Source organism: Eumetopias jubatus, unplaced genomic scaffold (assembly GCF_037043125.1).
Source record: "Eumetopias jubatus isolate StellerSeaLion01/CBP00866 unplaced genomic scaffold, mEumJub1_p1.0 scaffold_8, whole genome shotgun sequence".
Taxonomy (NCBI): domain Eukaryota; kingdom Metazoa; phylum Chordata; class Mammalia; order Carnivora; family Otariidae; genus Eumetopias; species Eumetopias jubatus.
Genome location: NW_028274814.1, coordinates 79,400,155 through 79,423,582, shown reverse-complemented (window position 1 = coordinate 79,423,582; position 23,428 = coordinate 79,400,155). Strand labels below are relative to the sequence as shown.

General features: G+C 36.5%; 1 protein-coding gene across 3 annotated transcripts in view; it reads left to right on the top strand.

The window, feature by feature from the left end:
* Positions 1 to 23,428, top strand: part of FAM186A (family with sequence similarity 186 member A) — a 65,945-nt gene that overhangs the window by 18,135 nt on the left and 24,382 nt on the right. For all 3 annotated transcript variants that reach the window (XM_088025591.1, XM_088025590.1, XM_088025589.1), the window contains exons 2-3: positions 14,229 to 14,445; positions 15,365 to 15,535. In XM_088025591.1, the coding sequence (XP_087881717.1) occupies positions 14,229 to 14,445; positions 15,365 to 15,535 (388 nt within the window). The remainder of the gene's footprint in view (positions 1 to 14,228; positions 14,446 to 15,364; positions 15,536 to 23,428) is intronic.

The following is a 23,428-nucleotide window of genomic DNA, read 5'->3' as shown; positions in this document are numbered from 1 at the left end:
GGGGCACCTGGGTGCCTCAGTCAATTAAGCAGCTGCCTTCAGCTCAGGTCATGATCCCAGGGTTCTGGGATAGAGCCCCAGGTTGGGCTCCAGGGAGCCTGCTTCTCTCTCTCCCCCTGCCGCTCCCTCTGCTTGTGTGTTCTCTCTCTCTCTCTCTCCGTGTGTCAAATAAATAAATAAAATCTAAAAAAAAAAAAAAAGCCTAACACCAGCAGATGGAATAAAGATTTTAGCAGAAATAAATGATACAGAAACTAAAAAAACCCCACAAAAACAACAACAACAAAGAACAGCTCAATGAAATCAGGAGCTGGTTCTTGAAAAAGATCAACAAAAATGATAAACCTCTAGACAGGCTCCTCTAAAAAAAAAAAAAAGGACCCCAAATCACCAGTGAAATAGGGGAAATAACAACCAACACCAGAGAAATACAAACAATTGTAAGAGAATATTATTAAAAACTATATGCCAACAAATTAAACAAGCTAGAGGAAATGGATAAATTCCTATAAACATATAACCTCCCAAAACTGAAGCAGGAAGAAATAGAAAATGTGAACAGACCAATTACCAGCAAGGAGATTGAATCAGTAATTCAAAAAACTCCCAACAAACAAAAGTCCAGGACTAGACATTTTCACAGGCAAATTCTATCAAACATTTAAAGAAAAGGTAATACCTATTCTTCTCAAATGACTCCAAAAAATAGGGAAAGGAAAACTTCCAAATTCATTCTATGAGGGAAGTATCACCCTGATACCAAAACCAGATAAGACACCATAAAAAAGGAGAACTATAGGCCAATATCTCTGATGAATATAGATGCAAAAATCCTCAACAAAATACTAGCCAACAGAATCCAAGAATATGTTAAAAAAAATCATTCATCACAATCAAGTGGGATTTATTCCCAGGATGCAAGGGTGGTCAATATTTGCAAATCAATCAATATAATATATCACATTAATAAGAGAAAGGATAAAAACCATATGATCACCTCAATAAATGCAGAAAAAGCATTTGACAAAGTACAACACCCATTCATGATAAAAGCCCTCAACAAAGTAGGGCTACAGGCGATATCTCTCACCATAATAAAGCCCATATATGAAAAACCCACAGCTAACATCATACTCAATGGTGAAAAACTGAGAGCTTTTCCCCTAAGGTCAGGAACAAGACAAGGATGTCCACTCTCACCACTTTTATTCAACATAGTATTGGAAGTCTTAGATACAGCAACCAGACAAGAAAAAGAAATGAGGCATTCATATTGGTAAGGAAGAAATTAGACTGTCACTATTTGTAGATGACATGATACTCTATATAGAAAACCTTAAAGAGGGATGCCTGGGTGGCTCAGTCAGTTGAGCATCTGCCTTTGGCTCAGGTCATGATCCCAGGGTCCTGGGATCAAGCCCTGCATCAGGCTCCCTGCTTAGCAGGGAGTCTGGCTCTCCCTCTCCCTCTGCCAGCTCCTCCCCCTGCTTGTGCTCTCTCTCTGTCAAATAAGTAAAATCTTAAAAAAAAAAAAAAAGAAAAGAAAACCTTAAAGACTCCACCAAAAAACTGCTAGAACTGATAATTTATCAGAATTCAGTAAGGTTGCAGGATACAAAATCAATGTGTGGAAATCTGTTGCATTTCTATACACAAATAATGAAGTAGCAGAAAGAGAAATTAAGACAATGATTCCATTTACAATTGCACCAAAAATAATAAGATACCTAGGAATAAACCTAACCAAAGAGGTGAAAGACCTGTACTCTGAAAACTATAAAACACTGATGAAAGAAATGGAAGATGACACAAAGAAATGGAAAGACATTCCTTGCTCATGGGTTGGAAGAACAAATACTGTTAAAATGTTTGTATTACTCAAAGCAATCCACACATTTAATGCAATCCCTGTCAAAATACCAAGGGCATTTTTCATAGAACTAGAAGGAAAAATTCTAAAATTCATATAGAACCACAAAAAACCCTGAATAGACAAAGCAATCATGGGAAGAAAAAAAAAAAAGCAAAGCTGGAGGTATCCAATTCCAGATTTCAAGTTATACTACAAAGCTGTAGTAATCAAAAGAGCATGGTACTGGCACAAAAAGACACATAGATCAATGGAACAGTATAGAAAGCTGAGAAACAAACCCACAATTATATGGTCAATTAATCTTGACAAAAGAGGCAAGAATATGTAATGGGAAGAAAGATAGTCTCTTCAACAAATGGTATTAGGAAAACTGGACAGCTACAGGCAACAGAATGATCCTGGACTACTTTCTTACACCATACACAAAAATAAACTCAAAATGGATTAAAGACCTAAATGTGAAACCTGAAACCATAAACATTTTAGAAGAGAGCACAGGCAGTAATTTCTCTGACATCAGCTGTAGCAACATTTTTCTAGATATATGGCAAAAGAAATAAAATAAAAAATAAGCCACTGGGATTACATTAAAGTAAAGAGTGTACAGTGAAGGAAACAATCAACAAAACTAGAGGACAACCTACAGAACGGGAGAAGATATTTGCAAATGACATATCCAAAAAAGGGTTTGAATAAAAAATATAGAAAGAACTGATACAACTCAATTCCCAAAAACCAAATAATCCAATTACCAAATAGGCAGAAGACATGAACAGACATTTCTCCAAAGACATCCACATGGCCACCAGACACAAGAAAAGATGATCAATCTCACCCATCATCAGGGAAATACAAATCAGAACTACAATAAGCTATCACCTCACACCTGTCAGAATGGCTAAAATCAAAAACACAGGAAATAACAAATGTTGGTGAGGTTGTGGAGAAAAGGGAATCCTCCTGCACTACTGATGGGAATGCAAACTGGTGCAGCCACTGTGGAAAACAGTATGGAGGTTCCTCAAAAAACTAAAAATAGAACTACCCTAGGATCCAGGAATTGCACTGCTGGGTATTTGCCCCCCAGTACAAAACACTAATTCAAAGGGATACAAGCACCCCTATTTTTATAGCAGCATTATTTACAATAGCCAAACTATGGAAGCAGCCCAAGTGTCCATCAGCCGATGAATGGATAAAAAGATGTGATACACACACACACACACACACACACACACACACACACACACACAGGAATGTTATTCAGCCATAAAAAATGAAAACTTGCCATTTGCAACAACATGGAGCTAGAGAGTATAATGCTAAGTGAAATAAGTCAGTCAGAGAAAGACAAATACCATATGATTTCACTCATACATGGAATTTAAGAAACAAAAAAACAAGCAAAGGAAAAAAAAGGAGAGAGAGATATGAACCAAGAAACAGACTCATAGCTATAGAGAACAAACTGATGGTTACCAGAGGGGGAGGGGGGTTGGTAAAATAGGCTATGGGGATTAAGGAGTGTACTTGTCATGATGAGCAGTGGGTGATGTATGGAATTGTTGAATCACTATATTGTACACCTGAAACTAACATAACAGTGTATGTTATTTATACTGGAATTTAAAACAAAATATTTTAAACATTTCCTAGAAACCACAATATAAAAACTAAGGAGATAAAAGTGAAATTAATAATTTATTTTATCCCAAATACTATCATTTCAACATTTAATTAATGTAAAAATTAGTAATGAGATATACATTGTTTTCATTACTAAGTCTTTGAAATCTAGCATGTATTTTGTACTTATAAGTACATCTCAAATTGCATGGTAAATTTTCATTAGAAATAGTTGGTCTATATTTAGATTTCATAAAATTTATAGTTGAAAAAGTAGATCCACATATCAAGTTCTTCCAAACCTAAAATTTTTCCAATAAATGTATAACATGTTAGTTTTTAAATTTAAATTAGTTTAATTTAATTTAAAATGTATTTCCTGTCACACTTGCCTTGTTACAGTTGCTCTGTAGCTCCATGTAGCACAGCTCTAGAAAAACTCTTGCATATATGCACCAGGAGGAATGTTCAAAAATGTTTGTATCATCATTTATAAAAGCAAAATACTGGTAACAAACCAATACAGGAATGGATAAGTAAATAAGTGTATTTGCACAATAAAAAACAGAATCAGTGAGGGGCGCCTGGGGGGCTCAGTCGTTAAGTGTCTGCCTTCGGCTCAGGTCATGGTCCCAGGATCCTGGGATCGAGCCCCGCATCGAGCCCCGCATCGGGCTCCCTGCTCAGCTGGAAGCCCGCTTCTCCCTCTCCCACTCCCCCTGCTTGTGTCCCCTCTCTTGCTCTCTCTGTCAAATAAATAAATAAAATATTTAAAAAACCCAGAATCAGTGAAAATGGATGAACTATAGATATACACTTCAACATAAACTTGAAAACACAATGTTGAGGGAAAAAAGCAAGTTACAGAAATATATAGAGAATGATTCAAAAGAACAGGCAAAACTACACTCTAGAGATATGTGCGTGTGTGTCTGCTGTAGGAGAGGCAAAACTTTATCCATTTTAGGTTTTTCAGCTAGGACTCTTGAAAAGACAGATTAACAAAAGAATAACAGTTTATTAACGAGTGTAGTACACAGCATATAGAAGAAACCTAAATCTTTGTTTAGGTTTACTCTTTGGTAACTCAAAGTGGCTTATAATGGCATCTTCAACAAAGAATAATAAATTTGTGGAGAAATGACAAGACAAAGGAAAGCAATGGCAGTGAACTATGGGAAGGTATGGGAGAAAACTAATGGAGTCAGGCTTATTTGCAGATTCCTTTGGTGTTGATAAATCTGTCTTCAATACAAAGAGTTTTATCCTGCCATTAGGCAGAAAAGAAGTAGGGTAGGGCACCTGGGTGGCTCAGTTGGTTGGGCGACTGCCTTCGGCTCAGGTCATGATCCTGGAGTCCCAGGATCGAGTCCCACATTGGGCTCCCCGCTCAGCGGCGGGTCTGCTTCTCCCTCTGACCCTCTTCCCTCTCGTGCTCTCTATCTCTCATTCTCTCTCTCTCAAATAAATGAATAAAATCTTAAAAAAAAAAAAAAGAAAAGAAGTAGGGTAGAGGGAGGTTTTCCTGCATTTGCTGTTTCTTATTTGCCTTCAGTTCAACAGTTTTTATGTCAAAGAGGTATATTTTGGGGTAACAAAGTCTGGTTTCTCTCTGCTAAAACAAATTTCTACAACCAGGGTGGTATAAAACAACAGACCTTCATTCTCTCACTGTACTAGAGATCAGATGTCTGAAATGTGGGTCACTGGGCTGAAATCAAGATGTCAGCAGGGTTGCATTCTCTATGGATTCTCCCTCAGACAGAATCCATTCCTTGCTTCTTTTAGCTTCTGGTGGCTGCCAGCATTCCCTGGCTGTGGCTGCATCACTCCAGTCCTCAAGGCCAGCAGCTTCACATCTTTCTCTGCCCCATCTTCACATTGAGCCTTCTCTGTATGTGTCTGTATGATCTCAACTTCTGCCTCCCTCTTAGAAGGACACTCGTGATTGCAATAGAGCTCCCTGAAACAATTAAAAAACAATCTCTCCACATCAAGATCATTAACTTAATCACATCTGCAGCGACTGTTTTTCCATATGAAGTAACATTTTGCACATTCCAGGGACTATGACCTGATACCTTTAGGGGAGGGTCATCACTAAGTCTATTACAGTATTAAAAGTATAGATAAAATTCAGGATAGTAGTTATCTCTGGGCATTAGGAAAGGGATACTGTTGATACCGGGGACACAGGAGCCTTTAAAAACATTGTTTCTTCAGCTGGACAATGGATACACAAATGTTCATTTGGCTTTCACCTGCATCTCAGGTTCTATCCTGCTTTAGATAAGATGCTCAAATTATGGTGATTCCTCTGCCCACTCTCTTACTTTGACTTTTTGACCCCTGTGACACATAGTAAGTACTTAATAACCAGTAATATTTATAGTGTTTACCATGTTACCTATGGTAAAATTTTATCTATAGATCATCTCATTTAATCCCTATGATAATCCAATATGAATAGGTATTATTCTTAATCCTATTTCACAGATGAGAAAAATGAGATTTTTGAGGCTTGCCTTAAAGTCATAGTTGTTATATGGTGTGTACTGGAATCAAATCCAGATAGTCTGATTTTACTTCCCATACATTTTTTTAATTGGATAATTTTTTTTAAATTAAGGTAAAATTCATGTACAATAAAATTCACCTTTTGGTGTCTTGTTCTGGGAGTTTTGACAAAGGCATACAGATGTGCAGCCACCAAAATCCATATTTAAAATCTCCTCAAAAAATTCTCCTGTGCCCTTTTGTTGTCAACCCCTCCCCTACCCCCGACAGCCATTAGTTTTCTGGCCTATAGTTTTCCCTTTCTTGAATGCCTTATAAATCGAATCACCCTATGTAGTCATTTGAATCTGTTTTAGCATAAAATATTCATTTAGCAGTTGAAGGATATTTGGGTTGTTTCCAGTTTGGAGCAATTACGAATAAAGTCACTACAAACATTCATGCGTTAATTCTTGTATAAACATAAGTTTTCATTTCTTTTGAGTGAATACCTAGCAATGGTATTGCTAGGTCATATGGAACCATACATTTACAAGAAATTGCTAAACTGTTATCTTAAGTGGCTTAACTATTATTTTGTTAGATTTATACCTACATATTTCATGTTTTTAGTGTAATTGCAAATGGTAGTTTTACTAAATTTCAATTTCCAATTTATTGCTAGCTTATAGAAATACAGTTTCGATTTTTTTTTTAAAGACTTATTTGTTTTAGAGAGAGAGAGCACCAGCAGGAGAGGCAGAGGAAGAGGGACAGAGAGAATCTCAAGCAGACTCCCTGCTGAGTACAGAGCCCAACTCAGTCAGGGCTTGATCCCACAGCCCATGAGATCACGACCTGAGAGAAAACCAAGAGTCAGATTCTCAACCAACTGCACCACCCAGGTGCCCCTACAGTTTTGGTTTTTGTATACTGATCTCCTATCCTGTGAACATGTTAATGATGGCTTTTTTGTAGATTCTTTGGGAGTTTTTACATAAACAATATTTTTGTCTGTAAATAAAAACCATTTTATTTCTCCCTTTCCAATCTTTATTCTTTTATTTACTTTTCTTTCCTTACTGCAATAGGTAGGACCTTTTATAAAAATGTTGAACATAAGTGATTAGAGCAGAATCCTTAGAGCACTTTAGATTTTCACCATTAAGTATGATGCTAACTATACATTTTTTGTAAATTCTCTTCATCGTGTGTATATATCATATTTTGTTTATCCATTCATTAATTACTGGGCCCTTGGGTTGCTTCCACATCTATGCTATTGTGAGTAATGTTGCTATGAACATAGGAGGACAAACATTTGTTCAAATCCCTGCTTTAAATTCTTTATACACCTAGAGTGGAATTGTTGGATCATATGGTAATTTAATTTTTAATTTTTTGAGGAACCACCATACTGTTTTCCACAGTAGCTGCACCATTTTATATTCCCACCAAGAGTACACAAGAGTTCCAATTTTCTACATCCTCATCAACCTTTATTATTTTCTGGTTTTTTTTAATAGTAGCCATCCTAATGGGTATGATGTGATATCTCATTGTAGTTTTGATTTGCATTTCCTTAAAGATATGATGTTAAGCTTCTTTTCATGTGCTCGTCAGCCATTTGTATATTGTTTTTGAATGTTTATTTACATCCTTTGCCCATTTTTGGGACGCCTGGGTGCACAGTTGGTTAAACATCCAACACTTGGTTTCAGCTCAGGTCGTGATTTCAGGATTGAGCCCTGTGTCAGGCTCTGGACTCAGTAGAGTCTGCTTGAGACTCTTTCTGACCATTCCCCCCTCTCTAAAATAAATTGTTAAATCCTTTGCCCATTTTCAAATTGAGTCATTATTTTTTTTAATGTTGAGTTGTAGGAGTTCCTTATGTATTATGGATATTAACCCCTTATCAGAGATATGATTTGCAAATATTTTCTTCCATTCCATAGGTTGCCTTTTCAATCTGTTGATTGTGTCCTTTGATGCACAAAAGCTTTTATATTTGATTTAGCCCAATTTATTTTTAATTTTGCTGCCTGTAGTTTTGGTGTCAAATCCAAGAAGCCATTGCCAAATCCAATATCATGAAGATTTTCCCTCTACGTTTTCTTCTGCTTTATAACTTTAGGTCTTATGCTTAGTTTTTTTACCCGCTCTGAGTTAATTTTTGTATATGCTGTAAGGTAATGGCCCAACTTCATCCTTTTGCATGGATCTCCAGTTTTCCTGACACTATTTGTTGAAAGACTGCTTTTTCCCCATTGAATGGTCTTGGCACCCTTATCAAAAATCATTTGAGGGGCATGTGGTGGCTCAGTCAGTTGAGCATCCAACTCTTGATTTTGGCTCAGGTCATGATCTTGGGGTGGTGGGATCGAGCTCTGTGTCAGGCTCTGAGCTCAGCAGGGAGTCTGCTTGGGATTCTCTCTCTCCATTTCCCTCTGCCACTCCCCCTGCTCTCTTTCTCTCTCTCTCAAATGGATAAATAAATCTTTTTAAAAAAAACATTTGACCATATATTGCAGAAGTTTATTTCTGGGCACTCTACTCTATTCCTTTGGTCTATATATGTCTTTATGTCAGTATTCTGTTTTAATTACCATTGCTTTTGTACTGGATTTAAAAATGAGAAGTGTGTGCTTTCCAATTTTATTCTTCTTTCTCAAGACTGTTTTGGGTATTCAGGGTACCTTGAGACTCCATATGAATTTTAGAATGGATTTTTCTACTTATGCAAAAAATACTATTGGAATTTTAATAGGGATTGCATTAAATCTGTAGGTCAGTCTTGGTAGTATTGATGTCTTAACAATATTAAGTCTTCCAATCCATGAACATGGAATGTCTTTCCATTTATTTGTGTTTAATTTCTTCTGAACATTTTGTAGTGAAAATTACAAGTGTACAAGTCATCCACCTCCTTGGTTAAGTTTATTCCTGGTATTTTATTCTTTTGATACTATTGTAAATGGATTTGTTTTCTTAATTTCCTTTTTCTTTCTTTTTTTTTATTTATTTGACAGAGAGAGAGACAGCAAGAGAAGGAACACAAGTAGGGGGAGTGGGAGAGGGAGAGGCAGGCTTCCCGCCGAGCAGGGAGCCCAATGCGGGGCTCAATCCCAGGACCTCAGGATCATGACCTGAGCCGAAGGCAGATGCTCAATGACTGAGCCACCCAGGTGCCCCTGTTTTCTTAATTTCCTTTTCAGATTGTTCACTTCTGGTGTATAACAACACAATTGATTTTTGGGTGTGATTTCATATCCCACAACTTTAGCTGAATTCATTTACTAGTTCTAACAGTTTTTTTCCCCTCTAGATAATTTGAATTTTATTTATTTTTTAATTTTACTTTACTTAAATTCAATTAATTAACATATAGTGTATTATTGGTTTCAGAAGTAGAGTTCAGTGATTAATCATTTGCATATAACACCCAGTGCTCATTACTTCACGTTTCTTCCTTAATGCCCATCACCCAGTTACCCCATACCCCATACCCCACCTCCCCTCCAGCAACCCTCAGTTTGTTTCCTATAGTTAAGAGCCTCTTATGGTTTGTCTCCCTCCCTGATTTCATCTTATTTTATTTTTCCCTCCCTTCCTCTGTGATTCTGTTTTGTTTCTTAAATTCCACATATGAGTGAAATCATATAATTGTCTTTCTCTGATTAACTTATTTCACTTAGCATAATACCCTCTAGTTCCATCCACATCATTGCAAATGGTAAGATTTCATTTTTTCTTTTTTTTTCAAGATTTTATTTATTTATTTGCAGAGAGAGAGAGAGCACAAGCAGGGAGAAGCAGGCTCCCCGCTGAGCAGGGAGCCCGATGCGGGACTCAATCCCAGGACCCTGGGATCATGACCTGAGCCAAAGGCAGATGCTTAATTGACTGAGCCATCCAGGTGTCCCAAGATTTCATTTCTTCTGATGACTAATATTCCATTATATATATATATATATATATATATATATCACATCTTTATCCATTCATCTGTTGATGGACATTTGACAAAATACAGCATTTTTTCTCTATTGAAACTCTCTGCAGTGTAGGGATAGAGGGAACATACCTCAATATCATAAAAGCCATATACAGGGGCACCTGGGTGGCTCAGACGGTTAGGTGTCTGCCTTCGGCTCAGGTCATGATCCTAGGGTCCGGGGATTGAGTCCCGCATCGGGCTCCCTGCTCAGTGGGAAGCCTGTTTCTCCCTCTCCCACTCCCCCTGCTTGTGTTCCTGCTCTTGCTATCTGTCAAATAAATAAATAAAACCTTAAAATAAAATAAAAGCCATATGCAAAAGCCCACAGCAAAAATCATTCTCAATGGGGAAAAACTGAGAGCTTTTCTGTTGTCAGGAACATGACAGGGATGTCCAGTCTCACCACTGCTGTTCAACATAGTACTCAGCAGTCAGACAACGAAAAGAAATAAAAGGCATCCAAATTGGCAAAGAAGTAGTCAAACTCTCAATCTTCACAGATGACATGATACTCTATGTGGAAAACCCAAAAGACTCCACCCCAAAATTGCTAGATCTCATACAGGAATTCAGCAAAGTGGCAGGATATAAAATCAATGCATAGAAATCAGTTGCATTTCTATACACTGAGACAGAAGAAAGAGAAATTAAGGAATCAATTCCATTTACGATTGCACCAAAAACCATAAGCTACCTAGGACTAAACCTAACCAAAGAGGTAAGGGATCTGTACTCTGAAAACTATAGAACATTTATGAAAGAAGTTGAGAGTGACACAAAGAAATGGAAAAACATTCTATGCTTCATGGATTGGAAGAACAAATATTGTTAAAATGTCTATGTTACCCAGAGCAACCTACACATTCAATGCACTCCCTAACAGTTTTTTCATGTGTGTAATCTTTAGGGTTTTCTACATATAAGATTATATCATCTGAAAACAGATACAATTTTATTTCCTCCTTTCCAATTTGGATGTTTTTTATTATTTCTTTTTCTTGCCTAATTGTTCTTCGCTAAAAATCAGAGTAACATGTTGACTAGAAGTAGTGAAAGTGGGTATCCTTGCCTTGTTCCTGACTTTAGAGGAAAACCTTTCAGTCTTTCACTATTGAGAATATTACCTCTGGATTTTTCTTTGGCTTTTAAAAAATATATATTTATTTATTTGAGTAGGGGGAGGGGCAGAGAGAGAGGGAGACAAGCAGACTCCCCACTGAGCAGGGAGCCCAACATGGGGCTCAATCCTAGGACCCTGAGATCATGACCCGAGCCAAAACCAAGAGTCAGGCACTTAACCGACTGAGCCACCCAGGTGCCCCTCTGGATTTTTCATATATATTTTTTATCATGTTCAGGAAGTTTCTATCTATTCCATGTTTTTTGTATGTTTTTATCACGACAAGGTGTTGAATTTTGTCAAATGCTTTTTCTGCATCAATTGAAATGATCATGTGGTGTTTTTCCTAGGATTCTGTTAATTTGGTATATTTCATTGGTTGGTTTTCATATGTTGAACGAGTCTTACATTCCGGGAAAAAATTCCACTTACCCATAATGTATGTAAGGATGTAAGACACATCCTTTTAATGTGCTGTTGAATTCTGTTTGAGAGTATTTTGTTGAGGATTTTTGTGTCAATATTCATCAGGGATATTGGTCTATAGTTTACTTTCTTCCTCTCTCTTTCTTCCTTTTCTCTCTCCCTTTCTCTCTCCCTTTCTTTCTTTCTTTCTTTCTTTCTTTCTTTCTCTTTCTTTCTTTCTTTCTCTCTCTCTCTCTCTTTCTTTCTTTCTTTCTCTCTCTCTCTCTCTTTCTTTTTTCTTTCCTTTCATTCATTTGTTCATTCTTTTTGTAGTGTCTTTATCTGGCCTTGGTATCAGGGTAATGGCCTCAAAGAATGAGTTAGGAACTGCTACTGCCTCTTTAGTTTTCTGGAAGAATTTATGAGGACTTGGTATTGTTTTTTTCCTTCACCACTGTGCTATGGGTTAGCTTGTAGTGTTATTTTTTCATCACTTGGCTTATCAAACTTTGTCTCCACTCTCCTGTGTTCCTGACTCAAATTATTTGCTGCAATTGCATCTCCCTCCCTCCCTCCCTTCCTTTCTTTTGCATCATCTCTGTTTCCAATTGCAATATTTCCAGCACCTAAATATCTGATTATTCCTTTTCCATGATTGGTTTGCAAAAATCCAAATCTTACCCTTATTGTAAGGAGTATAGAAAGAGCTGTTTGTCTGAAACCAAATTGAAAGAGTAATAAAGTTGGAAAAGGTGGAGTGGTGGTTCATTATCCTTCATATTCACCGTGCCCTTTTAAAATATTTTAACATCCCTTTCATTCCTGGGATGAAATTCATAGATAAAATATCTATACTCATACTTTAAATAATTAATATAAGTGTGAGGGTAAAGAAAGGGAAAGTAATTTCTTTTTTTTAGGAAAGTAATTTCTAATAACAAGTATTTCAATTTGTAAATTCTAGGTCAAACTTCACTAGAAGACATAATAAAGAAGTAGACAGGCTTACACCTACATGTAGAATTAAAGTAAGCGTGAAAGCTACAAATGTAGGTTGATACAAATCCATTTGTTGAAGAGACTGTCTTTTCTCATTGCATATTCTTTTTCACTGTGTCAAAGATAATTGACCATATATTTGTGGGTTTATTTCTGGGCTCTCTATACTGTCCCACTGACCCATGTGTCTATTTTTGTTCCAGCACCATACCATTTTGATTACTACAGCTTTATTTTTTTTAATATTTATTTATTTGAGGGGCGCCTGGGTGGCTCAGTCATTAGGCATCTGCCGTCAGTTCAGGTCATGATCCCAGGGTCCTGGGATCCAGTTCCACATCGGGCTCCCTGCTCGGCGGGAAGCCTGCTTCTCCCTCTCCCACTCCCCGTGCTTGTGTTCCTGCTCTCGCAATCTCTCTCTCTCTGTCATATAAGTAAATAAATAAAATATTTTAAAATTTTTTATTTATTTGAGACAGAGAGACAGCGAGAGAGCACAAGCAGGGGGAGCAGCAGAGGGAGAGGGAGAAGCGGGCTCCATGTTCAGTGGGGAGCCCAAAGCGGGGCTCAATCCCAGGACCCTGGGATCATGACCTGAGCCAAAGGCAGACACTTAACTGACTGAGCCACCCAGGTACCCCACTACAGCTTTATAGTATAACTTAAAATCTGAAATTTTACCCCCTGCTTTGTTCTTCCTTCTCAAGATTGCTTTGGTTATGTAGGGTCTTTTGTGGTTGCATACAAATTTTAGTATTATTTGTTCTGGTTCTGTGAAAAATGCTATTGGTATTTTGATAGGGATTGAATTGAATCTGTAGATTGCTTGTGTAGTATGGACATTTTAACAATATTAATTCTTCCCATACATGAACATGGAATATCTTTCCATTTATTTGTGCCATCAATTTATTTCATGAATGTTTTAAAGTTTTCAGAGTACAGGTCTTTCACCTCTTTGGTTAAGTTTATTCATAGGTGTTTTATTCTTTTTGGTACAATTGTTAAATGGGATTATTTTCTTAATCTCTCTGCTACTTCATTATTAGTCTATAGAAATGCTACCATTTTCTGGGTATTAATTTTGTATCCTGTAACTTTACTCAATTCATTTAGTACTTCTAATAGTTTTTTTTTGGTGGAGTCTTTAAGGTTTTCTATATATAGTATCATGTCATCTGCAAATACTGATGGTCTAATTTCTTCCTGACCAATATAGATGCCTCATTTCTTTTTCTTGTTTGACTGCTGTGGCTAGGACTTCCAGTACTTTGTTAAATAAAAGTGGTGAGAGTGGACATCTTTGTCTTATTCCTGATCTTAAAGGAAAAGCTCTCAGTTTTTCACTATGGAGTATAATGTTAGCTGTGGGATTTTTTTTCAAGATTTTATTTATTTATTTGAGACAGAGAATGAGAGACAGAGAGCATGAGAGGGAAGAGGGTCAGAGGGAGAAGCAGACTCCCCGCTGAGCAGGGAGCCCGATGTGGGACTCGATCCCAGGACTCCAGGATCATGACCTGAGCTGAAGGCAGTCGCCTAACCAACTGAGCCACCCAGGCGCCCCAGCTGTGGGTTTTTCATATATGGCCTTTATTATGTTGAGATATGTTCCCTCTAAACCCACTTTGTTGAGAGTTTTTATGAACAGATGTTCAATTATGTGAGCAAACTGAGAATTTATTAATATATCCCCCTTCTTATTCTTATAGGACATTAACATGCAGCTGACTGACATAATGCTCAATGTGCAGCGGATAATAAATCGCTACACTCTTGATGAGAACGTGCACTCTGGAAGAAAAATCTCCCTTACAGAATATAAGAAACGGAGAGGAAATTTCCTGGAGAAAATAGTTACTTATGCTAAGAATGCTGAAATTAGAGAAAAGACTCTTGTGTACATCCTGGCCTGGTTGGAAGAATGGAGTGAGTTTCCAGAGGTGGTTCAAAGGAAAACCATTAAGTTAATGAAAAAGCTAGAGAACAGGATCTATAAATTTTAAAGGATTAATCAGACTAAAGAAGACTAATGAGGTTATTGAGAAAACAGTTATCCACTGTTTCAGTAAGAATAAAATAAGAAAAATATAGTCCTGCTCACTTAATGCCAGCTATTCTGGGCTCCTTGCTTTTCTTCAAAGAAGCCCGCATGCCCCTACCCAGTGTCTTCGTGCTTGCTATCCCTTTGCCTGGAACATTGTCCACAAGTAGCCATGTGGCTCATTCTCTGTTTATATCTCACTTTAAAATGATGTGTTCTCTGACCATCTCCATTCCCTACTCCTGGGCACTGTCCATTACTCCTTACTCTTTATTTTTGTCTGTAACATTTCTTACCATCTAACATACTACATAACTAATTTTTGTCTGTCTCCTTTCACTAGAATGCAAGCAGTATGAAGTCAGGGAATTTGTTTTATTTAGTGCTGTATCCTCAGTATCTAGAACAATACATGACAAAGGAGACATTGGTTAAATGAAAGAACGAATAAGCTTAGAATACAAAAAGGGGATGTCATTAAGTTGCAAGAAATAACATGTAATGAGGGTTTTAAAATACTAAATAACTTATGAAAGGAGTTAATTGGGTTTAGTTCCTCAATATTAAAACACATGCTCACATTTTTAGATACCAGAGTATTTTCATGTCCAAGATTTATTGTTCAGCTTTCTATTCCAAGTCTCTTCCTTTTTCATTTCTTCATAGAGAAAAGCTTCAGAATAGCAATAAGTGTGAGATATCTACATTCCCCAATACTACAATATGGAGTAGTTAGCCAATATTATAAGCCTATATGGTTATAATTATTTTTCTGCACAAAAGTATTTTTTTACTCTCTTCAAGATGCCATTTTGTCTGAGATGACTGCAGTGGATATTGAGGACCACCACCACTGGATAGCACAAATGGAGTTTTTACCAGAAAAGTTCAAAGCTATTGAGAACAATGTCAAGATACTGAGTAGAATTAGTGTATCTTTGCTTGAAGAAAAGAAGAGACAAAAGAAAAAAATAAGTAAGGGTGCTTTAAGACATTGGAAACAGATTTGACTTTTTCTAAAAAATGGCTTTATTAAGGTACAATTTACATACCATAAAACTCATATATGTTAAGTGTACAATTCAATGACTTTTAATAAATTTAGAGTTGTGTAACTCACCACAATTCAATTTTAGAACATTTCCTTCATCCCAAAAAGATCCCTCATGCCCATTTGCAGTCAATCCTCTTTCCCACCCCAGTCCCAGACATGTACCAATCTATTTTCTGTTTCAATAGGTTTGCCTTTTTTGGATGTTTCATAAGATGGAATCATATTATATGTGTTTATTTTTTTTTATTTTTTTTTAAAGATTTTATTTATTTATTTGAGAGAGAGGAGAATGAGAGACAGAGAGCACGAGAGGGAAGAGGGTCAGAGGGAGAAGCAGACTCCCCGCTGAGCAGGGAGCCCGATGCGGGACTCGATCCCGGGACTCCAGGATCATGACCTGAGCCGAAGGCAGTCGCTCAACCAACTGAGCCACCCAGGCGCCCCAATATGTGTTTATTTTTTAAAATATCTGGTTTCTTTTATTTAACATAATGGTTTTGAGATTCAGCCATGTTATAGGATGTATTAGTAGTTTCTTTCTATTACCAATTCTATCTCACTGTTTGCATATACCGCATTTTGTTTACCTACTCACCAGTTCATGGACATTGGAATGTTTCTACATTTGACTTTTATGAATAATGCTGATATGAACACACATGTATAAGTCTTTGTGTGGACATATGTTTTCATTTCTTTTGGGTAGATACCCAGGAGTAGAATTTCTGGGTCATTTATCAATTGCTGGTAAGTTTATGCTTAACTTTTTAAGAAACTGTTAACTTATTGCCCAAGTGACCGCACTATTTTACATTCCCATCAGCAATGTATTAAGGTTCCGGTTTCTCCACATTCTCAACAACACTTGTTACAGTCTTTTTTAATATAACCTTACTAAGATGTGTGAAGTGGTATCCCACTGTGGTTTTAAATTGCATTTCCCTAAAGACTAATGATGTCGAGCATCTTTTCAGGTGCTTATTAGCCATTCTTATATTTATTTTGATGTAATGATTATTCAAATATTTACCCATTTTATTATTTGAGTTTTAAGAGTCCATTATGTATTCTGGATACAAGCCCTTTATCAGAAATGTGATTTTCAGGGTGCCTGGGTAGCTCAGTTTGTTAAGCATCTGCCTTAGGCTTGGGTCGTGATCCCAGGATCCTGGGATTGGGCCCTGCATCTGGCTCCCTGCTCAATGGGTAGCCTGTTTCTCCCTCCCCCTCTGCTTCTCCCACTGCTTGTGTTCTCACTCTCTTGCTCATTCTCCCTCTTGCTCAAATAAATAAATAAAATCTTAAAAAAAAAGATTTTATCTATTTATTTGACAGAGAGACACAGTGAGAGAAGGAACACAAGCAGAGGGAGGCACCCCAAATAGATAAAAATCTTAAAAAAAGAAAAAGAAATGTGATTTTCAAATATTTTCTCTCAATCTGTGGTTTGCCTTTTCACTTTCTTAATGGGGTCTTTGAAGCCTAATGGTGTTGGATTTTCATGAAGTCAAATCAATTTATCAATGTTTTCTTTTATGGATCATGGTTTTAGTGTTGTATTAAAAACTTGTATCAGTCAGTGTTGAACCAGAGAAGCAGAATCACTAGGAAATTATATATTATCTAACTACCCATTACAAAGTATTTTGGGGAATGTACTTTGTATTCTTTCAATCCTTTTAAATTCATTGTGATTTGCTTTATAGCTTACCATATGGTCTATCCTGGAGAATGTTCCGTGTGTGCTTGAAAAGAATATATATTTAGCTGTTGTTGGGTGGAGTGTTCTATAATTGATTTATGTTGTTGTTTTAGTCTTCTATATATATATATATATCCTTACTGATTTTCTGCTGGTTGTTCTATTATTGAGAGTGGGATATTGAACTTTCCAACTATTATTATTGAGTTGTTGATTTCTCTCTTTAATTCTTTCAATTTTTGCTTCCAATATTTTAAGTCTCTGTTATTAGGTGCATATATGTTTATAATTGTGATAGCTTCCTGATGAACTGACCTTCTTATTATAAAATGTCCCTCATTGTCTCTAGAAACATTTTTCTGTCCTAAAGTCTATTATGTTTGATATAAGTATATTATCTCCAGCTCCCCTGCAGTTACTGTTTGCAAGGTTGAATCAAAGATGTGTTGCTTATTAGTTGGATCTTGTCAGCTTTTAAATACACACACACACACACACACAAACACCTACACACACATAAATTTTGGCAATCTTTGACTTATGATTGGAGTGCTTGATTCATTGATATTTAATGTAATTATTAATATGGTTGGATTTTCACCTGCCACGTTTTATTTGTTTCTCATGTCTCATCTCTTTTGTTCCCCTGTTCTTCTTTTACTACCTTCTGGGTTAAACAAATATTTTTTAGTGACCCATTTCAATTACATTTTCCCCCTATATTTTTGGAGTAATTTCCTTAGTAGCTGCTCTAAGGGATTGCAGTATACATCATAAATTATCATAATCTATTTAAGATTAGTACTAACTTAATACCAGCAAAATATAGAATTTTTGCTTCAATAGCTCCATTCTCTTCCCCTCCTTTGTGCTTTCTCATATATATTACATTTTTATGTATCATAAGCCCAACAATATAGTTTCATAATTATTGTTTTATAGATTGTCTTTTTAATCAGTTAAGAGAGGAAAAAGAAAATTATTTTTACTTTCTTTTATTTTTACCTATATATACTGGTGTTCTTTATTTCTTTGTGTGAATTTGAGTTATCCTCTGGTATCATTTCCTTTCAGTATGAAGGACTTCTTTATATTCCTTGTAAGGTAGGTCTACTAGAAGCAAATTCTTTCCCTCTTAGCTTATCTGGGAATGTCTTTATTTCACTTTCATTTTTTTAAAGGCAGTTTTAGATTTAGAGAAAAATTGAGAAAATAATACAGAGAATTCCATGTATCTCTTCAGAGTTTCCCTTATTATTAATATATTACATTAGTATGATTCATTTGTGACAATCAACAAACCAGTATTGAAACATTATTAACTAAAGTCCATAATTTTGGACTGAAGTCATAATTCCTTGTTTTTACCTAACGTCCTTGTGTTGTTTCAGGATCCCATCCGGGTACCTGATTACACAGTTGTCATGTCTCCTTAGGCTTTCTTGACTGTGACAGTTTCTCAGACTTTGCCTTCTGTTTGATGTTCCTGACAGGCCTGAGAAGTACCAGTCAGATATATTATAAGATGCTCCCCTGTTGGAATTTGTCTGATGTTTTTCTCATGCTTACCCTAGGGTTATGGGTTCTGAGAGGAAAGATCACAGAGGTAAAGTACCATTGTCATCATATAATTTCAAGGCCACATACTATCAAATGATTGATGTTGACCTTGATTACCCGGCTAAAGTAGTGCTTGTCAGGTTTCTCCACTGTAAAGTTACTCTTTTTCCTCATTTTCCATGCTGTGCTTTTTAAAAGTAAGTCTGTATGTGAAGCCCACACTTAGGAATGGGGAGTTATGCTCCCTTTCTTTTAGGATGAATATCTACATAAATTATTTGGAGTTTTTATGCACTAGAGTTTATCTCTTCTTCCTTGTTTATTAATTTACTCAATTATTTATATCAAAATGAACTCAACAGATATTTATTTTGTACTTTGAGTTATAATCCAATTCTACTATTTTCTTGCTCCAGTTGTTCTAGTTTTGGCCATTGGGACCTCTTCACTTGGTTCCTGTGCCCCTTTAACATAACCCCCATCAATGTGGTTTTTATTTTTTTATTTTTTTGGCCCTTCCCTACTTTCTGGCACTACAAGATGCTTCAGGTTCATCTCAAATATGTCCTGCCCCAATCCTAGAATCTGCCATTTCTCCAAGGATTTCTGGTTCCTTTTAGTGGAGAATAGTATTAAAAAGCAAAGTCTGGTTGCTAGGAGAGCTCATTGCTACTGGGGTATCATTTCTGTTCAGTTCTTTCATCTGACAGAGCAAAAAAAAATGTTTGTGTATAGAACCAATGTGTATACACTTACCTATAAATCAATCAATCAAATCTAATACTTTAAACATAAGTTCATACTGATTTCTCTAACTCTAATTCATTATCACGCACATGGATCATTTTAGTTTCTTCCCCTTGCTTATCTATAAATTATAACTCAATGAGAAACTTCCTCCTACCATCTGTTTTACTTAATTGTTCAATTCCAGTATACATGCATAGTAGTATCAGAATTATTAACCCATACCCCAGTGAGGAATAACTTATCAACTAGGGTACAATACTTACATGCAGTTCCCTTTGCCTGCAGTCTTACAAACTCCATTTCCAGTTACTTAGGTCAGCACTCTGCCCTCCCCCTTCATTCCTTTCAGTGAGGTTGTGTCATACATTTCTTATACAGTTAGACTCTCTTATCACAATCAACATTCTTTCCTGGGATCCCCTGACCTCCTAAATGGGTATTTAAAAATTTTTGCATTCAGGGTGCCTGGGTGGCTGAGTCGGTTAAGCATCTGCCTTCAGCTCAGGTCATGATCCCGGGGGTCCTCAGATTGAGTCCCACATCAGGCTCCTTGCTCTGCGGGGAGCCTGCTTCTCCCTCTCCTCCCCACTTGTGCTCTCTCTCACTATCTCTGTCTCTCTCTCTCAAATAAATAAATTAAAATCTAAAAAAAAAATTAAAAAAAATTTTTGCATTCATGAAGTTTCACTCTTTGAGCTATAGAGTTCTATGGGATTTGACAAATGTATCTTTTCATGTATCCACCATTACGGCATCATATGGAATAGTTTCTCCATCCTAAAAATCCCCTGTGTTTCACCTATTAATCCTTCCCCTTTCTCCTCAAACTCCTGATAACTACTGATTTTTTTAATGTCTCCATAGTTTTGACTTTTCAAGAATGCCATATAATTGGAATCATGCAGTATGTAGCTTTTTCACACTGGCTTCTATCACTTAGCAATACACATTTAAGGTTCCTCCCTATCTTTTTGTGGCTTAACAGCTTATTTCTTTTTACTGCTGAATAATATTCCATTGTATAGATTCACCAGTTTGTTTATTTACCTACTGAAGGACACTTGATTGCTTCCAGGTTTTGGTGATTAAGAATAAAGTTGCTATATATAAACATTCTCATGGACATAAGTTTTCAAATTAATTAGGTAAATGCCTAGAAGCATGATTGCTAGATATACGGTAAGACTATATTACTTCATAAGTAACTTTGTAAAAAACTGCCAAACTCTCTTCCCAAGTAGCTGTGCCATTTTTCATTCCCACCAGCAACAAACAAGATTTCCTGTCACTCCATGTCCTTGTTAGCATTTGGCATTATCAGTTTTTTGGATTCTAGCCATTTTCATATATGCATAACAGTATCTCATAATTTGCAATTCTCTCTCTTTTTTTTTTTGTTTCAAGTTTTTAATTAAATTCTAGTTAGTTAACCCACAGTGTAATACTGGTTTCAGAAGTAGAATTTAGTGATTCACCACTAAATATAACATACAGCACCCAAGTGCTCATCACAAAAAGTGCCCTCCTTAATAATCTCCATCTCCTGTTTAGCCCATTCCCTGCCCACCCCCCCTCCAGCAACTCTGTTTGTTCTCCATAGTTAATAGTCTCTTATGGGTTTGCCTCCCTCTTTTTTTCTTCCTTTCCCTATGTTCATCTGTTTTGTTTCCTAAATTCCACATATAAGTGAAATCATATGGTACTTTTCTTTCTCTGACTGACTTATTTCGCTTAGCATAATGCACTTCGGTTCCAGCCACGTCATTGCAAATGGCAATATTTCATTCTTTTTGATGGCTGAGTAATATTCCATTGCACACACACACACACACACACACACACACACACACACACACACACATATATATATATACCACATCTTCTTTATCCATTCATCAGTTGATGGATATTTGGACTCTTTCCATAATTTGGCTATTGCTGATAATGCTGTGATAAACATCATAGTGCATGTACCCCTTCAAATGGCTATTTTTTGTATCCTTTGAGTAAGTGCCTAGTAGTGCAATTGCTGGGTTGTAGGGTAGTTCTATTTTTAACTTTTTGAGGAACTTCTATACTGTTTTCCAGAGTGGCTGCACCAGTTTGCAATTCTCTAATGACAGACAATACTGAGCATCTTTTCATATCCTTAGTTGTCATCTGTATGTCTTATTTCTTACCTTCATTTTAAAAAATAATTGTACATGTATGGTACTTTGAAAAGAGTTATTTCAGGGAATGGATGTAATAGACATTCTGTACCACATTTAGAGAAGTTGTGAAAACACATGCATTAACTATGGATATATGAGTGTTCACTTCAAGTTCCTTTGCAGGAGTGTTATTTCAGTGAATACTGAAATATATTTAGAGAACTTTAAAAACACATGTAATAAGGATGGTTACAAGAGCTGTATGTGCATACTACTTTGAGAAGAGTGTTATTTCAGGGAATGGATGTAATAGAAATTCTGTAATGCATTTAGAGAAATGTTAAAAGATACATGTAATGAGGATGGTTATGAGAATTGCATGTGCATGCTACTTTGGGAAGAGTGTTATTTCAGGGAATGGATGTCTTACCTTCATTTTTTGAAGAGTAGTTTCCCTGGATATAGAATTCTTGGTTAGCAGAATTATTCTTTCAGCACTTTGAATTTGTCATCTCTCTGTCTTCTGGCCTCTATTGTTTTTAATAAGTAGTAAGCTGTTAAATTTACTATGGTTCCCCTGTACTTTGAGTTTTGAGTCTCCTTTGATTGTGATAAGTCATTTTTTTCTTTTTGCTTTAAAGACTCTTTGTGTAGCTTTCAACAGTTTTACTATGATGTATCTAGGTATGGATCTTTTTATGTTTATCTTACTTAGAGTTCACTGAGCTTCTTGAATGTGTAGATTAATGTTTTTCATCAAGTTTGAGATGATTTGGCCATTATTATTTCCTCAATATATTTTTTAAGATTTTATTTATATATTTGAGAGAGAGAGCATGAGTGGGGTGGGAGGGTAGAGGGAGAGGGAGAAGCAAATGGCCCCCCTGAGCTGGGAATCTGACACAGGGCTCAATCCCAGGATTCTGAGATCATGGCCTGAGCTGAAGGCAGACGCTCAACTGACTGAGCCACCCAGAAGCCCCTACTCCTCAATATTTTTAATGTTCCTCTCTGTCTCCTCTTCTTCTGGGACTTCTATCACTTGTACAATGGCATATTTGATGGTGTCCCACAGGTCTCTGAGGCTTTGTTCATTTTTTTTTAAATTCTTTTTCCTCCCTGTTCTTCAGATTAGACAATCTCTACTAATCTAGTGTCAAATTTGCTGGTTATTTTCTTCTGTCATTTAAAATCTACTGTTGGGCCCTTTTGGTAAATTTTTCATTTCAGTTATTGTACTTTGCAAGTCTATATTTTCCACTTGGTTTTTCTAATTTCCGTCTCTTTATTGATAGGCTCTATTTAATGATAATTGTCATTCTATTTTTCCTTTATTTTAAAATTTGGCTTCTTTTAGTTCTTTGAACATAGTTATAATTCTTCTTTCAAAGTCTTTTTCTGATAAGTGCAACATCTCCTCCCCTCCCAATCCCTGAGACAATTTCTATTGACTGATTTTATCCCGTGTATAGGTTATACTTCTCTGTTTCTCTGCATGCTCCTTTTATGTTAAAAACTGCACATTTTATGGGCACCTGGGTGGCTCAGTCAATCAAGCACCTGACTCTTGATTTCAACTCAGGTCATGATCTCAGGGTTGTGAGATCAAGCCCCACATTGGGCTCCACGCTGGACAGGGAGCCTGCTTG